The sequence below is a fragment of the Genypterus blacodes genome, unplaced genomic scaffold (assembly GCF_046128005.1).
Source record: "Genypterus blacodes isolate CSIRO-AG114 ecotype Tasmania unplaced genomic scaffold, CSIRO-AGI_Gbla_v1 ptg000056l_1, whole genome shotgun sequence".
Classification (NCBI taxonomy): Eukaryota; Metazoa; Chordata; class Actinopteri; order Ophidiiformes; family Ophidiidae; genus Genypterus; species Genypterus blacodes.
The window spans coordinates 318,245-339,128 of NW_027466868.1; the positions used below are offsets into that span (position 1 = coordinate 318,245).

Below are 20,884 nucleotides of genomic sequence, written 5' to 3' on the forward strand. Positions count from 1 at the left end.
ACACGTTGGTGCAAACATTTATTAGATTCAAACAAAATAAGCCACGCCAGACACAGAACACGTGTCATGATTTCACACAAAGGAAACCAAAAAGAAAATGAAGCAGGTAGATGACAAACTTTTGATTGCATTTTTCTTGTGCATATAAACATCTTTAAATATAAAACAAAGTGGCCTGATCCGAGTGCAACAAACATGGATGAATGAAGGGGTTAAGAAATGAAGAAAAAAAAAAATCCAGGCCCTGTCCGATTAACCAACAAACCAATCAAATCTCCATCTTCTTTAACACTTCAGTGCAAATGCAACAATCACTGTGTATAAAAGTGACCTTAAATAATTCAGGTAGTATATGCATTATTCAGTGTGTATACTGTACGGGCTCACACTTGACGTGTGTGTCGTGTTGTGTATGCGCTGTGTGGTGAGGAAGCTGAGCCGGAGCTGCTGGGGTTCATGTGAAGAAAGAAAATAAAAGTAAAGCAAAAACCCAAACCCTTCCCGGCGCTCCTGACGTGCGACACGACGCTGCTGCTGCTCGCTCTCGGCCTCTGGCGTCTCCGTCGTGTCGATGTTGGAAGCGGAGATCTGCGCGGCAACCTGAGTCGGCGACTGGAATCGAGCTGGAACACTGCTGAGGAGATTCACTGAAATGAAATGAAATGAAATGTGGCCGGTGTGATTGGAACGTGACGACACGGCGCCGAGCCCCGATGAAGGAGGAGAAGTGGCACAAACACATTGTTGAACCAGAAGTGAGTAGACGATGTGGAGAGTTGTGTATCTATGGTTGCTGTTTGGAGCAACGCGGGAGGAAATGCATTCTGGCCACTTTATCCCCAAAGCTTACAAACCATTTTTATTATTTAACAGCAAACTCGTTTTTTGTTTTGTTTTGTAGGATATTTGGGAGCCTCTGACTGACGGGTGGAGTGGCCGCTTGCTGGAGCCGAGCAGCCACACACACACACAGATAACAAACAGAACAGAAACAGGAGGGCGGCCCCGCTCAGACCCAATGTGGTCCAAAAATTTAAAAACAAAACAAATTAAAACAAAATAAAATGAAACATTCACTCTTCAAACTGTTGATTTCAGATTTGGACAGAGTCTGGGACGCCTCGGTGTGAGACGGGCCAGACTGAGGCAGCAGAGGCAGGTGGTTGGATGTGCATTCGTTTGGAGAGAACGTAGCAGCTGTACGCTGGTCTTTGTCCGAGTCACAACTCCTCGTTTTGTCCGTTACCAGTTCGGAGTTTGAGTGTGGTTTGGGGGCCGGCGTGGTGCAGCAGGGCGCTCTGGGCGGCGAATCCGGAGGGGAACACGGCCAGGACGGTGTAAGAGGAGGCCGAGTCTCTGGTGTGCAGCTCCACGCTCGCGCCGCCCCTGGTGGCGTCGCGCAGCCACGGCCGACGCTCCATCGGCCGCTGGGTCGTTTCCACGCCTCCACAGAACTGAGCCAGTAGGTGGTGGGCGTCCGGGCGGCCGATCCCCTCTGGAGGATCCGTCACATCCAGGATCTGAGCGCTTACTGCAGACACGCGGAGAGAGAGACAGACAGCAGCGTAAGTAGCAGCACAGCCGGCGAGTGAACAAAACAGTCACGGGTGAGAATCAGGAGGCTTTGCTAAGTTAGTGCTGACAGTGGAGAAGCGGCCGGACGGCGAGGGGGGAATCAGAACACGACCTCCAGCAGCGCTGCACAAAAACCAAACATTTTCTAATTTTCTGACATTCGACAAAACAGCAAAGCGATGATGTAATGGCAAACTTTCTGCCGACACTTAATGACAAGCCGAGCGTACGAGGGCGACGGCTGACAGGCGCGGCTGAATAATGCAGAAAATATCTCCGCCAGTGCAAAAAAAAAATATCCCGGCGCCATAGTTTGGAATAATCAGCACGTTTCCTGTGCCGCAGGGCCGCCGCCTCCACTGCCAGGTGTGGATTCTGCCCCGTTGGAAATTTATTCTGCTTACATTCACAAACGCCCTCGTTTCCGCGGCGATCGGAGCGCGGCAAGCACATTTCTGACACGATAAAAAAACCGTGATGTAACTCCAGCAGACCTGCTAAACTGCCGTCGCATTTCTAATGAATTCTTCCCTAATTAATATCTGTTTATGAATAATGCAGCCTAATGTTTCATTCACCGCTCTGTGGTAATGTGGCAGATTTAATTTCTGTCTGCACGCTTTTAATAACACTCGCCTGAATAAGCAACAACAGAGCGTTCACATTTGTCTCTGGTTTCATTAAAAGGCTGCGGCCCTAAAAGCATTGGATTCCGGAGAGATTCCCGCCCCGAGCCGGAGCTTCCCTCTGGACCTCCCATTACCTGCTTCACCTACACTGAGATCTGAAGACACGCTTTTCCTGCTGGACTTCCTCCCGTGACCGCTACGCCAAACCCCCAGTGGACCCTGAGGAGGAGGAAGGAGGAGGAAGAGGTAGTGAGAGGGAGTGTTTGGGGGGGAGGGGGGAGGGGTGTGAGGGTGTGTGTAGTGTGCGTCTGACCTGGTGTTTGGCCATCATGTGGGCAGTGTGGATCAGCGGAGGTCTGATGGAGGCTTTGTACTGCAGAGGTTGGCCCAGGAGAGAGAAGTGAGCTTCACCTACAAGACCAGACAAAGGGCAAAGCATGAAGAATCTGCCTGGCTGCCACACAAACCCACACTCCGTCTACTCTGACTGTGATTAAATATCAGCGTGTGTGTGTGTGTGTCTGACCTTGTCCACTGTGGCAGAAGGCTGTAGGGAGCTGCGGGTGGTGGTGCTGGTGGTGCTGGTGGTGGTGCGGATGGTGAGCCATGACAGTGATGGGTGAGACGCCCAAAGGGAGGCCCTTGATGCTGGGCTGCTGGCCTGATGAGGGGGAGTGAGGTCGGGACGAGGGGAGGCTGCTCTACACACAACACCCCGGCAGAGCAGCGACAGAGCGAGGAACACACACACACACACACACACACACACACACACACAGTTTCAGTAAAACAAACAGGAGTACTGGGACGCAGTTAGATGAGGTAAAGGCGGCCGCGCAGCGTAAAAGATCGTCTTTGTACCTGCGAGTTGTCGGGGATCTCGCCGGCCCGGCGTCCGCGCTGGTGGTCGGCTCCTCCCCCGGGGTGTTTGTGGCCCGGCTGCTTCCGCTGGCAGGGGGAGGGGGCTCGCTGCTGGTGGCAGGCCGGAGCCGTCATCTGCAGCATCACCATGCCGCTGCCGGGGGGCGGCGGCAACAAACCTGCGAGGGAAGACGAAGGAGGCGGTGAGACGGCAGCGGGCTCTGTTTCCATGGTGAGGCACAGCAGAGGGCCGTGTGTAATTAGACTTGAAGTGGTGCTTAATAAAAACGGGTAAACACTGCGTTATTGTAAAAATGATTAATGTTTACATTCTGCAGGGGATTTTTCACCTTATTGTCATCATCATCATCATATGCATGTTTAAATTAATGAGTTTGGAGGTTTGCCTTGCTTACAGGCACTTCGGCGGCAACAGAAACTTTATTAGTTTCTCATGGTTAATGATGGCAGAGACTGAAATAGCAGTCTGAGTTATTAAATCTGATTCATTCTAATCTTATTAAAGGCTGTGGACTTTAAGCTCACAGGTTTGGGCGTCGGCTGAGTGGAAATCGTAATGAGAGCGGCGCTCGGCAAGAAGTCGTAACTCGACAGCGCGAGGACGAAGGACGCCCGGGCTTCACCTGCCGATCACGTCCTAGTACGGCCAATTAAAAGTGTTTACCGGCGCCCTCCGCTGCTCTCTGCTCGTAATCAGACGTGAGTCATAAAGGTCATTAGCCAGGGGAGCAGCATCTGGACACGGCTTATACCAGCCCAGAAAGGGGAAGGCAACAGGAGGAGGAGCGTCGAGAGCCCCCGTTTACTACACAATTTGACTTTTCGCTCCCACATCACGAGCACGGCGGCGAGCGTTACCTGCGTACTGCTGGCCCAGGTGCTGCTGGGAGACGCAGGGCGCTGAGGTCTGGGCGAACTGAAGCTGTTCCATCATCGGGGCCGGCAAGAAACTCACTGTTGAACTGTTGAGGAACACAAACGCACAGTAAACCCGTCAGTGGTGCATAAACAACCAACAACACCAAACCTACAACAGAAAGTGGAACGCTCAGAGGTCTTCTGGTCTTCTGGGCCCTTTGGGTGGAGCTGTGGTGCGGCGGGCAAAGTGTCCCTGAATTGAGAGCTTGAACGATGTCGCCCCCTGCTGGACAGAGCTCAGTGATGCCGCATTAGTGAGCGGATTGGTCGGTCGCTGTCACGTGAAGCAAGATGTCGCAATCTCTTTGTCGGTTTTGTAGAATTAAGTTAGGGCTACATGAAACCTCAAAATGTATAAAGAGCTTTTAAGTTTCCTCGCCTGATGATTTGGTCTTTTTCCATATTTGCTAAACTACTGTAGAAGAGTTAAAACTAACTGTTATATTAAAGTGCTACCCAACAAGCAACAACGCTGCAGATTTGCCTGCAGTCCATCTGTGAGGCGGCACGGCTGCTCTGTAAGCTCTGCCGCCCCTCTGGGACGCTCGCGCTGCCGAGCTCCAGCTGGCCTGAAGCAGGTTGATGTAGGTGGACGGCTCGGTCCCTCGCGGGAGAAGACGGAGGCGCACCGACAACGCGGCATTAATCATTTCCACGCCGACTGCCCTACCTAACGCTGCCCCAGTTACACAGCTGGGACAATGAGAAAGTGACCTCCTGTGTGTGTGTGTGTGAGAGTGAGTGAGTGAGTGAGTGAGTGTGAGAGTGTGAGAGTGTGTGTGTGTGTGTGTGTGTGTGTGTGTGTGAATGGAGGCATTGTTCTGAGTTTGTCTGGTTGTTTGTTATGAATATGTGCGTTCATGAGTCCCAGCAGAGCTCCGCCGCTCACCAGTAACCCGATTGATTGGGCCGGCGACGGTAGAAACTAATCACGTGCTTCTCATTCGGTGATCCAGTTCCATCAATTCGCCGTAATGAGAGCGAGCGAGGCGGTCGGCGCCGTTCCGCGGCGGGAGAGTGATGGCCGGAGCTCTTTAAGAGGGCGCCGGGGTCTCCATCTGTCAGCCCCCCACGCCCACATTTCGCCGCAAAGCTTCGGTTAATGACATCATTTTTTCCCGCTCAGTGAACAAAGATGACCTTGGCCGCGAGGCGCTGTGGGGACGCGGGCGGCCGGCTCTATAAGCACGAGGCACCTTGATGAAGCAGGATGGAGACAGAGGGCGTCTAAAGCTCACTGAAGCAAACACAAAGTGAAACGTAAACGCTTTCACAGGACGAAGATTAATCCGAGTTGACCACATTACAAAGATTCAAAGTTTTTCAGGGAAATTGCGTCCAAATAAGTCACCAACAGTCTTTTTATCTGAAGTTGGTGCCTTTAGGATACGTTTGGTATTCACTTCAACTTCTAAGAGGCTTTTCATTGTGTTTCACATTGTGTTTGCACATCTAAAGTGTTAAATCAGTCGCACAACCCCACCAAGAAACAAACAAAGTGCAATTGATTGGCCCGGATAATTAGCTGGCAAATGGGCGAATGAGCGGCGGGTGGGGTTTGTACCTCATGGCGTGTTGGTTGGGGGGGATGAGGCTGTAGCAGGGCTGCATGCCGGCCACAGCCACGGCTCCCTGCCCCGGCTGGCACGACACAAACACCGGCTGCTGGTATGTTTGCTGTGGCACAGAGACCTGCTGAGGAGGAGGAGGAGGAGAGGAAACGTTACTGTCTGACTTTCAAACAGCTCTTATCCCTTCATTTGTCTCTCTAACAGCTCTTATTTGGCGTCACACTCATCACACTACCTGATAAGACTGCATTGGAGGGTACGGGACCATCATGCCTTGCATCTGGTTCCCCATATTGCTTTGCTGGTTGCCGGCGAGAGCGAGGTTGGGAGCTGGCTGCACGCCCACTACGGTCTGGTAGCCGGACGCTGGGTTTGGCATCATGGTTTGGTGCACTGGGGCAAAATGAGAAAAGGCACAGCGGCGTGACTGAGTGAAACCAGCGCCCAGGGCAAAGAATAAATAAAGCAGGGGAATGAGATTAAAACAGGAAATGGAGGCTCGCTTATCGACATTTGACGTTGAAATACGAGATCTTGTTTATCTCGATTGTAACGAGTGCGGAATCTGCTTGCGAGGCGCACGGCAATGTCGCGATTACGACTCGGAGACAAAGCAGCGAGCGGCGGAGCGGAGGGGCCGAGGAAGCTGCGAGGAAGCTGCGAGGCCGCTCGGCTCGCTCAGCACGGCGAGTTGAGCTGTTACAGTCGAGCAGGTTTTCGCGGCACTGAGGATAAATGAGGTCGTCGATATATTTGATTTAGCCGGCGGTGGTCTGAACTCGCCGCTCGTAGTGGCAGAGACTCCCACGGCTGGAAGAGGGGGCCGCGTCGATGAGCCATTAGGTTTGCGGGGTAAACAAGAGAATTGGCCTGCGTCTCTGTAGCGTTTGTTAAAGAGCGTTTAGAGCGACCGAGCACATGACACTTAGAGGCCACGCAAAGTCACACCGGCCCTAAAATGGCGGCGCTTATACCGAGCTGGAGGGGGCGGGGGGATGTCAAGGTGACGAAAAGAGAAATGAGAAAATACCGTCCCCAGTGACACACTCACACACACACACGGTGATCTAAGCGACAAAGGCAGAGGACGTCCTTTTGTGAAGGTGTCTGTAGAGTCCGTCACCCTGGGAGCAGAGTACGACCAGACAATGGAAAGGCGCCGCGAGGAACCTGGGGGTAGGTGGAGGGTGAAGGGGGGGTGGGGGGGTGGGGGCTATTTATATCCACGCCCCGGCTCCCACCTTCACTTACAGACCAAGCATGAAATGGCCGCGATATCAGAACCCACCCAATCCCATCCCTTTGCTTTCCCAGCGACTCGTTGGCTGACTGAACGACCCGCTGTTTGTCCTCATCGGGAGGTGAATCCATGGAGTTGTAACGTTTTCATAGGTGAGGAGTGAGCGGCTGGAAAAGAGACCGGTTCACTGTGAGATTCGTAGAGGCCTCTCAGACAGCGTCCCGGCCCCGGATCCCCACGCTCCACTTCGTGCCGCTTTCCTCCTCCGTGCAACATAAGGCTCATCGTAACGTTCACACTAAATGTACGGCGTCAGAGAGAGAGATATGATCCTTCCATCCTGTGGTTTCCTCCACCAGGACACCAGCAGATTCTTGCCTTCACATCGTCCTGTAGTTACGTTTCTAAATGACTACAAAAATGGGCGGAGAAGCAAAGGGGACAAAGTCTTTTTTCTTCCCGTGTCCCTGTGAGTTAATTGCTGGCCTTTGCCTCTGTAGGGCAGCTTCATCTGTCCGCTGTCTTTCCCCCGCTCGCGCCCAGCAGGGGGGCCACATCTGCGGCCTCGCGGATGACAGAACAGTGCCGCAGCCACTTACAGAGACGTGTGTGCATGCTTCTGCTGTGCCTGTGTGTGTGTGTGTGTGTGTGTGTGTGTGTGTGTGTGTGTGTGTGTGTGTGTGTGTGTGTGTGTGTGCGCGTGCGTGTGTGTGTGTGAGCACGCGTGAAAATTACATTCAGTTAAGCAATTGTATGTGTGTGTGCGTGGGAGAGCGAGTGAGAGAGAGGGGAGCTAACGATCTCTTCTCCCGCGGTGAGGAAGAAAAAAACCAGAATCCAGAATAATCAAGTGGACGACTCCCAGAGAGACATCAGACTCATAAAAACAAACAAACCAACACGGCACGGAGAGGAGATGAAGAGAGGGAGAGAGGAAGGGAGGGGGGGGGGGACAGACGGAGATATTCGTCCTTCACGGTAGCTGCTGGGCTGCGGCAGGCGCGGCTCTCTGATGAAGAAATATACAACCGCAACGCGGTGAATAATACGGCGAGTCGAGCTGCAGAGTGTGAAGTTAATGAGTCCGCCGACGTCTGGCAGGACGGCGGCGGCGGCGGCGGCGGCAAGGTCCAGCGAGCAAGAGCTTCAAATCTCAACTCTGTTTATTAAAAATGTGCTTCAGCTGCTTTCAAACGCAGTTGGAACAACTCAAGAGAAAAGAGAAATTAAAGGCAGAAAAGCCAACATTTGAAATGAGATTTCATGAAAATCAAACAAACCATTTGTAGGAGAGCGAAACAGAAAATGGCAGAATGTGTGTGAGAGCTTCAATCCCATACTTAGCATCATTCCAACGAGTTTGTAGTGTATATAACTAACACCAGAAACGAAAAGTCAGCATGATGTGTGTGTGTGTGTGTGTGTGTGTGTGTATACCTTGTTGCTGGGGCAGGTTTTGGCTCTGAGGGCAGTTGTAGGGCAGCGGGGTGACGGGGGGCCGGTAGTGCTGCTGCTGCTGCTGCTGCTGCTGCTGCTGCTGGCCAGAGCAGTGGGAGTAGTGGGGTGGGGAGCAGTAACACGCCGACACCTGCGGGAAACGCAAAACTACACATTTAATATGTAATAACGCCGGCAAACCCTGCGTGAATCCACCGGCCATAACCTGTGACATCACAGGATCTTTAATCATGAGTGTGAATCTGAAGCAGCGGCTCCGAACCTCCATAATCTGGTGGCGAGGGATCCGAGGCTGACAAGCCTCAGCGCAGTGCTGACATTAAAAAAAAAAATCACACGACCCCCCGCCTCCTTTTTTTTTTTTACAGCGAGAAATGTAATATTCGATTATGTAATTTCCTCCTCGCCGTTTGAGGAATCGCTCATTAAGTTTTATGAGAAAGAGAAAGATATTAAAGCTGGGGATTTGCTGTCGTGATGAGGAGAGGGAGGGGCGGGGGAGGGCGGGGGGGGGGGGGGGCGAGCAGGGTGAGGCAATGCTATGAAAAAGTGTGAAAACGTTGCGTTTAAGATGCCGCCCGTCCTTCCCAGAAAATATTACGCCTTCTTACAGGTTGGAGAAAATTACACTTGCCAACATCGCAACTTGGATACGGCTTCACTAAAGCCTGCGGGCGGCGCTGGAGCGACACCAGCTGCCAGTCTGAACGCAGTCAGAGTTCAGCGTTACACCGAGGTGTTGACTTATTTATTGGAGCCGTTATTTATCCAGGGTGTGTTTACCGAGCACGAACACACACATGTATGAGTTTCAATCAAGTAGCTTTACAGGGACTCAGTACTCCCAAAGTATTTGTCCTGACTGCAGCTAAAGCAAAATGCCATCGAGGAGGATTCATGTTGCCATCCGGGTAAACAAGACATTTGGAGTCATGGAGTGATTGGGTTTCATTCACAGTCGTCATGTTTTGAAAAAGTGAATTTGTCGTCTTAATGGTTGAATCAAAGTGTTTGAGTGAAGGATGGACCTACTTGCTGGACAGGCTGCTGGACGTAGGTGTGCTGCTGGAGTATGGGCTGGTTTAGCGCGGGCCCGGGGTAAGCAGCGGGGCCCGGGGTGTTGCCTGGGTAACCGGGGGTCGGGGTGGGAGCGGGGGTCGGGAACGGGACAGATTGCACCCCGGTGTGTCCTGCAGACGGCACCATGTAACTGGCAATCTGCTGCTGCGGCGGCGCTCCCTGCAGCATCATGGGGGGATGGTGGTGGTGGTGGTACATGGGAGGGTAGTGGCGGGCGTCCGAGGCCGAGGCGCCGCCGTCGCCGTGCGGCTGCTGGGCCAGAGTCATGTGGCCGAACTGGGCGTTCAGGGAGTCGGGCTGAAAGGACACAAGGATTCAATATCAGGGGGAGTCAAGAGAAAAATAGGAAGCAGCTTTGGACACCGCAGGCGCACACTGACATGCAGCGAGTGCGGCGTCCATCAGAGCCTGCGTCACATGGCGTCCGAATGGATCATAAGCTCCGCCTCAAAATCAAGGGCCTTATCCTCCATTTTTTTGTCTGGACTGTGGGCCTTATAGTGTAAGAGAGCGACATCATCTTCATACGCAAACAGACGGCCCCCAGATGACCACAGACGGTTACTATGGTGACGCGCTTTGACACCAGGGATTGAAATATAAATTAAATCAATCTGACCCTTCTCATGCTGGTTTGTAAAACGCTTTTCCAGGTTTTCCACGCCATCTTGAAATGGACGCCTCCCATTAAATCAGAGTTTCAGATCAACTTTTAACCACTTTGCTAGCCTCCTACTGGCTTTAGAACTTTAAATCCCCAGTCGGTTGATGTCTGACCGGCGTCCAGAAGCGACAGATCTGAAGTGAACTATTTATCTCCATCACGCCGGCGTGCCAGCTGAGGTCACTTCTGACATGTTGTTGGAAACATAGTGTTTTAAGTCATGGATTATTCAACGGCAACATCTGGCTAGGAATTAAATATTAATGGGACTTCGCACTGGCGTAATTAGTCACAGAGGCATGTCTTCCACTAAATCCAGGTCAGAAATGAGGTTAACCGAATGCAGGATCTATATATGGGGGGGCAGCGGCCCCCGCTGGGTTTGGGTGCACCTTTCTACTGGAAAAGACTGCAAAATGAGCTCATGGAAGAGTTAATTGAGGGAATAATCCGGCTCTGAGGTGGATTTATTTCACACACACCATCGGCTACGACCTTTCTGAGACAAACGCTCGGTAATCAAATATCACATAAGGTCAGATTTCTCATTAGATAGAGGGATTTGTACATGCGCCGTTTCCTGTGCTTCTAACTGGGCTTTGCATTATTAGTTAGTGGAGCTCAGGGACGGAAAATACCGGCGAATTAAGTAAGAAGACAGAGGTGTGAAGACCTGGGTCAGAACAGAGCTCGGGTGATACAGGAAAGAGGAACGAGCTCTTTATGAGCCAGGTCTGACAGGAGATGGAGACAGAGAGAGAGAGAGACAGAGAGATAGGGAGCAATAATAATAAAAATGGAAGAGAAGTTCTGTACCACAGTGTACTGTTGGTTAGGACAGACGGGCAGGAACTGAGAGGGAGGAAGAAGAGGAGGAGGAGGAGGATAAGAGACCGTCAGGTTGTGGACGGGCTCGGAGGACGGCTGGAGAGGAGGACAGATTGGCTGAGGAGGAAGGACATAAAAGATGGACAGAAGGAGCGGAGATGGTGGTAAAGAGGTAGGAGGTTTATCTGGTTTCATTCCAACATTCCAACAGATTAATGCTTTGAAGAGAAAAGTTAGTTGTGACAAAAGTCGAATCTACAGCGCAGGAGCCCCGCCCCCACAACTGACCTGCGAGTGGAGGTGATTGGTTGGTGGTTGCTGGGTCCCGAGCTGCTGCGGTGTCTTCCCCTGCTGCGAGCTCCTGGCGGCGGCGGGGGCGACGGCGGCGGCGGGGTTATAAACCACAGCGGTGCCATCGGGATGGATAAAAGGCTTGCCTGTCGGGGAGAAAGACCGGAAATCACGGTGATGTCAGAATTAAAGTCGAGGTATCGGGCTTGAGGGAATTCTGGAGTTTTATTTATTTATGTAGGTAGAGAGCAGAGGTCCAGAGGGGCTCGTTTAGGGTCTCTACCTCCACATCCAATATCATTACACAGAGCAGGCGGCGCACTGCAGCTAAGTGAGGGGAATTATTTCATTAGAAAACACATATTGAAAGAATTTTTTCGGTACAATCTACAAGAGAGAGTTTGGATTGGAAGAAATTTTAACCAAACATTTGAAGCTGTTCCATAATTTTGATTGTCTGCATCTAATTGAAAATTGACTTTGAGCTGAAATCTGCAGGCATTAACAACTTTGGCAACACCGGGGTGTATGTGTGCGATCCAGAGTGCATACTCGCTGTGTGTGTGTGTGTGTGTGTGTGTGTGTGTGTGTGTGTGTGTGTGTGTGTGTGTTGGGGTTCATAATAAATGTTGACAGACCGCTCCCATCTGCTTGGTGCATTTTGATCAGCAAACTTTGGTCTGACTACTAATTTGACAAACCGACTGCAGCCTCGGCCAAAACTGCACTTCTGCCCCGAGCCATGACTATCACCACAACAGAAAGCTTAAAGAGCCGGGGAAAATGTGGGCCCGGCAGGCGTGGCTCGGGTCAGAACCTTCTGTTGTGTTCTGAGGTCACTGTGTCCTCTGTGAGTTGTAGCTGCAGTCAAATGTTAAGCTACCTGTGTGTGGGTTGACCAGAACGCTGCCAGGCGGTATCCCTGAGGCTTCCAATGGCAACATGTAATAGTTTGCTGTGGCGGCGGCCGGTGGCAGCTGCGGGGGGACGCTCTTCACCAAGTCGGAGTGGCCGGAGCCTCTGGTGTCGTTGACGGGGTGGATGGCGGGCGTGCTGGGGATTTTGGATCGAAGCGGGGCCGCCGAGGCCGGCAGGGTCAGCTGGGGGCGGGACAGCGAGCTGGTGGAGGAGCCGACGCTACTGCACGATTCCGAACCTGGGGGAGAGACGGAGAGGAAGCAGTGAGAACAAGTGTCATCCTCAGCTTGACTCTATCTTTTACTTTCGCTTCAGTCGGATGGATGATGTTATCAAGTTAAATAATAAATACAGAAAGAAGCCGCGGCTTTTCATTGTGAAGAATTGGATTACATTCTGGCATTTACTGTTTTAGAAATCTGACCCCTGCGTCACCAAACTGCTCTATAAATGTGCTGGAGAATATCTAAATAACAACAAACAAGCAGGTTTGATCAATGAATAAAATCTAAATGGAAAGGAAAGGAAAGGCATCAAAAACAGCTGTTTGCATGATTTCAGGTTCCTCACCCAGATTCAGATTTGGGCTAAATGACATATTTACTAGTCACTATTATTTCAGTCACAATAATTATATTTCATGTAAAGTAATCAGTTGAAATAAATAGCAGGATTGAGTCTGTTCCTTGTAAAAGATTCCCAGACAGAGATGCTGTGCCAGCCGTGACAAAGAGAGGCTTTTAAGAGTGCCGGGGAGAAACACGGCAGCAGACACAAAATGTCTCCTCCACTTCCACTCCCAGAACACAATGTGAGGGCAGCCAGCCGCCGCGTAAACAACTTAAAAAACCACTCAAGCACAAAGCCTGATGCAGCTCCCTGCAAAGACGGGCGGATGGGCAAAAATTGAAAAATGTCAGAACAGACAGAAATGGTGGCGGAAGAGGAGAGGAAGAGGAAGAGGAAACAAAATGGAGAGAGGATGAACGCCAACAGACGGGAGGGAAAAGCCGAGCCAAGCGCTTCACTGAGATTAAGAATACAAACGTGGGGAAAAAAAGGGAACACATTCATCTAATCACAGCCAATTGGAGAAGGAATGCATCATTTTGAGGCGGAAGAACGGCACGCTAACTTCGTTTTCGGCGACGTGCCCGCCACTTCCAGCGCCACAGATTTATACATTATGCAGCAAATCCACACCTGCACCGCTCTGCTGCTGCTGCTGCTGCTGCACATTTTCAAGAAGCTTTTCTGTCAGCTTGCTTCCATTGTCACGCGGCGTCGCTGTGCAGTAATCAGTTTTGACAGCTGTCCGGCTACAGGGGCGGCCGGCAGACTTCGCCGGGACAACAAACCTTCGCTCTGATAAGGCCTCAGCTGACCCGAGCGCCGGAGGGGTTTTCTCGAAGCTCGGCGCAGGATTCATGCAGTGTGACGGCTAATTAGTGATTTTCTCCAAAGGCTTTCCTCCGCCTTTACTGAGTAATTGAACGTTTAACTTGCTCACTTAACGATGAGATCAAGCGTTGGAGTGAAGACGTCTTCCCGGGTACGTTTGGCGTTGGCAGGCACATAAGAGGGCCCCGTTTAAAGACACGAGCCATCAATCTCAAGAAAAATAGCTGCATCTGACAAAAACAGCGGCGGTCTGACACGGCCTCTTCACGGGTAAAAAACAATTCATTAAAAATATGTAGATGGCGCAATATTGACTGCTGCGCTCTCAAAGTGCAAGTCGCTGCAGTTTTCATTTCAGACTGCGTGTGCAAGGCGTTTTTACACCGTGGAAAATCTTTAATTTACCATAAATGAGGGGGAAAAGTTCAGGACATCGCTCGCAATATCGTCAAAGCAATTTCAAAACGAAAAACGATCGGGCTCTGAAACGCCGGTTGGAGTTCGGCCTCCCTTGCCTGTTTTGGAGAGCCTTCCTGTGCTCTTGCTGCTGGCGGTGCTGTCGCCACGGACCAAGCCCGGGGAGATGCCGCTGAAGCTGCTGGCCTTGGTCATGGGGGGCCGCGGGGCGAGCCGATGCGAGCTGTCCGAGCTGTCGGTGCTGCTCCACGGCCGCGGGTCGCCGTGCCGCGGCAGCGTGTCCGTCTCCGAGCTGCTCTGCCGGCTGGTGCCAGACCGGCCGGCCCGAAGCCTGAGAGAGGGGGGGGGGGGGGGGGGGGGGGGGAGCGTGAGAGCGAGAGCGAGAGAGAAAGCAGTTAGTCTATGTTTGTCAAATTAATAAAAAAAGCAACTTGCCTAAAATTGTTAATATAGAGCAAACTCTGGATTTGGCTTCAGTGTAATTGAGAATATATGGAAAAGGAGGAATGTAAAGCTTGGGAACACAGTTTAGCACTGTTAAATTAGATCCTTTCATGTACAGAATTTGCCTGATTTACCAATTTCTTGAGCTGCAGCAATCCATTGCAACCTGAGGGACATTGTATGCAAGATGATTTAAGGCTTTTACATATCTTAAAAATGGCCTGTAGCCGTGTAAGCTCATAAATGCTTAAATTGAATCAATATGGACCCACGCCTATAATCCGTTTAGGCTTCCGCCAGCTCCTGTGGATTTATTTATCAGCAGCGTTGCACCCGCGGCTACAAAAACATTATGTTCATGTACGCTTGATCAATAAGAGCTGAAAATCTAAAACAGCGTCGTGGGTTTTTGCGAGAGAGTGTGTGGGGGAATTTGGCCTGAATGGGGGGCGGCCCACGCGAGGAAGAACGGGAAGAAAATCCCATTTGAACAGAAGCTTTCCTTAGCGGGAGAAACAAATCCTCAGATCAGCTGCTGCTCCTCCGAGAGCCAATTAAGACTGGGGAGTTACCCACTGCAGTGGGTTTGTTCACGTGCTGGCATGGGGGTGGGGGGGTGGGGGCGGGCGGGAGGGGAGTGGACATACCTGAACATTTGACGCCTCTGCTGGGTGCTCATGCATGCATCTTCATCCTGGGCCCTAAAGAAAAAAGAGACAGAAAAATGAGACGCTCCAAAGCCAACAAGCCGACTGCCTGACAGCAACATTAATGTGCAGATTTGAATGAAGGTCATTCTATCACTCACCCTCGATCCAGAATGAATTGATCTCCCTGAGCGGGAAAAGGAAAATGGCCATCAGTTCCAAGCACAGGAAAGTCAAAACAGAGTTAAATGTCCCCTGAAACATCTTCCTGCTTCTCTGTTTGCAGCGTTGGCCGTTACATTTTGTGCGTTTACGTTACAACAAAACCGATCGTCTTGATGCCATTGAGAATTTGACTCTAGGGCCGTTACAAAGAAATCAATCAATTAATCAATCAAAAATCACAAAGCGGTTGTCTTCGCCACAAAGACGCCGCTCAGAATCCTGACAGAAACCTCATTCATGCGCTCATAAAGCCGCAGTAATTGGTGGTAAAAAAACCCATCAAAAATGACTGAATTTGCACATGAATAACGACAACATGCCTGCACCCCTCCTCTCCTCTCCTCTCCTCTCCCCTCCCCTCCCCTCCCCTCCTCAACCCACATCCCCACTCCGCCTACACAAACAGTGCTCACATCATGTGCAAATATTCTGTCTCGGGCTCGCTGGTACTCCTCCTCCCGCTCCTCCATCGATTTGCTCCTCTTGTCAGCCTTCAAACGCATACGAATCTGGAAAAGGACGCGCACGCGCGCACGCACGCACGCACGCACACAGACACACACACACACACACACACACACACACACACACACACACACACACACACACACACACACACACACACACACACACACACACACACACACACACACACACACACACACACACACACACACACACACACACACACACTCCTTTAACAGCTATGTCAGGGACGCCAGATTGTCCCACTCTTACCAACATGTCAGAATTGAACGTGACAGCTCTGGGTGTGTGTCTGTGTGTGCGTGTGTGTGGGTGTGTGTGTGGGTTGGTGGGGGGACACCTACCATGCTGTCGTCGCGATCAAAGCTGGAGTTGTCTCGTTTGAGGATGTAGCGTTTCTGAAAGTCGTCTGCCCCGTCATCCTTGATGTGCTCGGAGAATTTCTGATCGGGTCTGTCGGTGACGGGAAAGAAAGGAAAGAGATTTTTCAGTGGCAGCTTCATCTTGGGAGAAGAGGCTGACAGTAAAGTATGCGAACCCAACAGAATTCACCACTTTGCTCGCTCACATTCTAGTGTTGGTGGTCTTGTTGATCACCACCGACTTCCCGCTGGGGTCCACGTTGTGGTCCATGCCGAAGTAGGCGGCCACGCGGTGCAGCAGCATCCTGTGGTAGGACGTCATGGGAGGGAACTTCCTTTTCTGGCTGCTGGAGGGAGAATCAACGAAGAGGTTTCACATAAATGTAGTGAAATGCTTTATTAATCACCTAATTCCACTATTTTAATCCCAAAATAACATCTGATTAGAGCCAGGAGTTTGTTATCCCTTAAAGTGATAAAATAAAATGTTCCAAAGCACTTTGAGTCTTTAAACCCGCTGCTATTCTGCAGAAACACATCTTCATTAGTCGTCTCCATCACGAGGCCTAGCCGACCGTCAACCTGCCGTCTGCGTTCATTCCAATTATCGCACACACTCCCCATTCTTAACACACTTGTTTGTGCGTTCTCGCGTGTCACTTTTGATGTCGTATCTAACGGCTCCGCTGGAACGAAACCGCCGGAGCCACTTTGATGCAGCAGCAAAGCGCTGGAAGGGGGAGAGAGAGTTGAGAGATTCCATTTGAAAATGATGCAACGCGTTCAAAACTGGGCGCGGCACACGCGACTCAAACAGCTGGGGGAAGCGAACAGCTGTGCGTCTTAATTGTGAAGCACGGAGCGGCCGCCCATCTCAAACTGGAAAGGCCCCTTCTGCGCTTGCTTTCATCGGAGAGCCGTTCTCTTGATGGGAATCCATTTTTCCACATGCGGCGTCAGCTTCGCGTTCTTTGAGAGAGACGGGATTTGGCTCGATCCAAGGCGCACATCTCACATCTCGCGCTTGGCTAAACGGCTGCTTTGAGGGCTCACACACATCAAACAAAGAAGCAGTGATCGTTTCTTACTCGTTATTGCTGATGAAGTCTAAGATGTCCTGCTCCAACTTCAGTAGCATGATTCGATCCCTGAAGGAGGAAAGAGATTCATTAACGTTCAGAACTTTGAGCTACAAAGGGGGAATGTTCTAGCATAGGAGACAAATTCAGGTGTGTGTGTGTGTGTGTAGCAAACCTGGGGTTGCCTTTCAGTGTGTTGACCAGGAACTCGTGGAGATCGATGCCGGTTGAATCAGTGTAGTCTTGGCTGGAATCTGACCAAGAGAGAGAGAAAGAGCGCGATGTTCAGGCGCTCAAACTGATCCACATTCCAAAACTTCCCTCAGCTTCGTTTTCTCTGTATACTTCTCTCATACAAATCAGCAGAAATCCAAAAAAAGGTTCCACCCCGTTAACGTGATAGGAAAGAAAATCAACCATAAAATGAAATGTATGTTGCAAATATTTATACGCAAATTAATCAGCCCGTCATTCCATTATCACAGAGGGGAAACGGGGAAGTCAGATCATAAATCCCCAAAATAGAAAGATTCATGTGAGGGAGAGGAGGAGGAGGGAGGAGGAGCTGCGCAAAGGGAGAGGCGAGATGATCGTCAAATGGAGCTGTAATCGGATGACAAAAGGCTGGGGGGGGGGGGCCATGTTGCAGCCCCCTCCCTTGGCGAGGGTCTGGTTTCTATAATTGGGAGCCTGTGCCTCATCAGCGGTGTTGCTCCCAGAAAAATAAAAAGGGGGGCAGGAGGGGGGGAGGGGCCTGCAGACACCTTTACCAGCCTGTGGGAATCTGCATAATTGCTTCACACCTTGAGTTTTCCGCAATTAACCGAATCACGCCAATTATCGGCCCATAATGAGATCGCGTAAAAAAATGGGAGGATCGCTTCTGGACGGAATCGAGGGCACCGAGCCTGAAAATATCATATCTGAGGGGGGGGCGGTAATTAGACGGAATGGCGTGGATCTCTCTGCTCGGCGCGTCACAATGGCGCCTGGTTCTCATCGGCAACCAGGAGAATGTCATCAAAAGTTTCTATGGGGGGTTCAGGGGTGATCTGCACACTCAAATCTGAAAATATATATTCCTGTTTTTGTGTGAGTATTCATTTTTTAAAGCTCTTTTTTTTCGGGGGTGGGGGGGGGGGGCGCATATGTAATGTTTATAAATGAGGCCCCAGGTGTTTATGATCTAAAGGAAGCCAAGGTGATAATGGAAATATTTCAGCCCGGGCTCCTGTAACCGCGGTGACGAATCTGCCTTTGCAGTCATCGGCTCTTCATAACCTTCAGACTCGCACCAAATTAAGATAAAGAGTGAAGATAAAGATCGTTTTTTTTAAAGCGGCGTGTAACAGATGGTGTGATTCACGCCGGCAGAAAACACCGAGAAATTCATTAAAAATGCAGGAAAGAAAATCAGAGTGGCAGCAAGGACGTTTTTTGAGGAAATTCAAAAGAGGGAAAACACCGGATAAGGACATTGTTTTGTGGAAGCGAGGGGGGGGGGAGGCATCTCTGCACGCCGCCTCACCTCTGGAGAGCATTTTTCTCTGCGTCTTCTCGGGCTTGTCTGCCTTGTCGCAGCCGTCCTCCTTCTCCGCTTGGACCGGCGTGGATCGTTCGTCCTTCTCAAAGGGCTGCAGGAGGAATCCATCCTGTTCAGGGGGAAGAAGGAAGAAATCTAACTCCTGTCTGTGTGTGTGTGTGTGTGTGTGTGTGTGTGTGTGTGTGTGTGTGTGTGTGTGTGTGTGTGTGTGTGTGTGTGTGTGTGTGTGTGTGTGTGTGTGTGTGTGTGTGTGTGTGTGTGTGTGTGTACCCGCTAAACGCTGGGCCCTGTGTCGCTGCACGCTCCTCGATTTAAACGATTTAAAAGGTCTGCTCGGCTGGGTGGGACACACCAGTTCAATCGAGCTCCGTGTCAGCATTTTTGGGGGGCATCGTTTGGAGAGGAGGCATTAAATTCGAGCCGTTTCATCGCGTATGATCTCGCCCGAGGTTCTAGGTTAATTAGGGCCTAGCGCGGGCAAACACGGCCACTCTGAGAGACTTTAATAACCCCGTCTGGTTTATCGCCAGAACCCGTTAGACCCCGAACAGGCCTTTGCTGGTAATAACCCGCCTGTATCCATGAAATCCAAATCGCTATGGCAATTAATCTGCCAGATTAGCTCGCTTTTTTTATGAAGTGACTGAATAATGCATGAACCCCCAACCCGGAATTTAACAGCGCAGCATTTTTCATCCCTTAAAATTGGACAGAAAGACGACTCGGCTGTAATCCCCCCCGACTGTAAAAACCCTTTAAATCGACCGCGTTGTAATCTGGTCAGGTGGCCGGCGAAATCTATCAGAAATGATGGACACACACACACACACACACACAAACAATTCCACGAGGGCTAAAAAGGAAAAGCTCAAACGGAGGACGAGGGGCCGCCCGAGCTTCGTAAATGGATTCAACACACAACTCTGGAAACCTTACATCAGCGGGAGGGAGGGAGGTGGGAGTGTGCGTGAGAAAATGAATGAAGGACCGAGTGAGTGTTGGGGTCGGCAGAGTGTTTGGGGGTGAGGAGGGGGGGGTAACCCGTAACAAAAGGTCACACGTTTGGGCCTCGCAACAGCTGCGAAGCAAAGATAATGAGACCCCGACTTCTCTCCCGCCGCGTTAAGACGCCCTGAAAATAAACGACAACGCAATATGCTAATGAGATACGTGACTGACTAATTGTCTGAACGAGACTGTATGAGAGAGAGAGTGTGTGTGTGTGTGTGTGTGTGTGTGTGTGTGTGTGTGTGTGTGTGTGTGTGTGTGTGCCCCGTGTCAAAGCGAAAGAATTTCTCTGCCGATGTTGTGGCTGCTTAATAAAGCCCTGGGCGCCGCGTGGAAGCAGCGGCGGTTTGATGTGCAGCTGTTGCGGGCCGCCTCATTTGTGTCCTGACACCCATTTACCTCAACATAAAGGCGAGTCGGCGTGGAAATGACGGCCCTCTGAATACGTAATGAACATTCTGTCAGCCCGAGACAAAAACCGCAGCCCGCACTCGGAGGCCCTCCACTGTCAACCCATTGAGTGGAATTGACAGCCGCGCGTACAAAACGAGGGGCGAACGCAGCGTTTCAGGGACGTGGGGGGAGACGGTTGGACAGCCTGACTAGCGGTTTACAAGGATCACCTATAGATCCATACATGATGCTTACGGACACATGATCATGACACCATCACACACTAATAGCTATTGTTATAATTCCTACACGTGTCCTGCATGATATGATATGAACTGCAGCCATTTCCTTCGCAATTAGAAAGGTTCAATGCAAACAAACTATTGAAACACACACACTCACACACACAGCACAGGTTTGTGTACCGGTCTGTTTCGAGGCCATTCCAACACAACACGAGGTTCATACTCGAAACTCTCTGCCCCGCGTCGGGCTGGGACTCGACCCACCAGATTACGTTCAGGTCACAAACCCACATCGCTCCGGTTCCAGGTTTGGGTCGGGTTCAGGCCCGATCTCCAGCTCTGATTCCAGTGCAAATCAGAGCTCAACACTCCACACTGTCCTCCACTAATGTGTTTCTTTTCTTCCTTTATTGCTTTTACCTCCCTCCTCCTCCTCCTCCAGGTTACATTGCCGCAGAGCTCTGTTCACGACGAGTCTGAACTCCGGGCCCCAATAACAGTAGCGAGGGAAATATCAGGAGTATTCAATTAGAGCGCTCCACAGCTCTCTGTAGCTGACATGTGGAAATTGTAATTTCCC

The 20,884-nt window shown here is 51.0% G+C and overlaps 1 protein-coding gene across 6 annotated transcripts in view; it reads right to left on the reverse strand.

Annotated features, from left to right (window-relative positions):
• Nucleotides 1-17: 17 nt before the first annotated feature.
• The window catches only part of LOC143002349 (R3H domain-containing protein 1-like), a 37,610-nt gene continuing 16,743 nt past the window's right edge, over nt 18-20,884 (reverse strand). For 2 of the 6 annotated variants that reach the window (XM_076152411.1, XM_076152407.1), the window contains 21 exons: nt 18,644-18,767; nt 17,291-17,369; nt 17,125-17,184; nt 16,243-16,383; nt 16,019-16,127; nt 15,602-15,697; nt 15,125-15,150; nt 14,964-15,017; nt 13,971-14,203; nt 12,020-12,292; nt 11,134-11,282; nt 9,306-9,650; nt 8,253-8,403; nt 5,811-5,968; nt 5,569-5,699; nt 3,945-4,048; nt 3,066-3,244; nt 2,731-2,905; nt 2,518-2,615; nt 2,339-2,423; nt 18-1,531 (listed from right to left, as the gene is read on the reverse strand). In XM_076152411.1, the coding sequence (XP_076008526.1) occupies nt 1,221-1,531; nt 2,339-2,423; nt 2,518-2,615; nt 2,731-2,905; nt 3,066-3,244; nt 3,945-4,048; nt 5,569-5,699; nt 5,811-5,968; nt 8,253-8,403; nt 9,306-9,650; nt 11,134-11,282; nt 12,020-12,292; nt 13,971-14,203; nt 14,964-15,017; nt 15,125-15,150; nt 15,602-15,697; nt 16,019-16,127; nt 16,243-16,383; nt 17,125-17,184; nt 17,291-17,369; nt 18,644-18,767 (3,081 nt within the window). In that variant the 3' untranslated portion in view covers nt 18-1,220. Of the gene's footprint in view, nt 1,532-2,338; nt 2,424-2,517; nt 2,616-2,730; nt 2,906-3,065; nt 3,245-3,944; nt 4,049-5,568; nt 5,700-5,810; nt 5,969-8,252; nt 8,404-9,305; nt 9,651-11,133; nt 11,283-12,019; nt 12,293-13,970; nt 14,204-14,963; nt 15,018-15,124; nt 15,151-15,601; nt 15,698-16,018; nt 16,128-16,242; nt 16,384-17,124; nt 17,185-17,290; nt 17,370-18,643; nt 18,768-20,884 lie in introns of those variants that run through there. The other 4 variants (XM_076152410.1, XM_076152409.1, XM_076152412.1 and 1 more) reach the window with 4 other exon arrangements.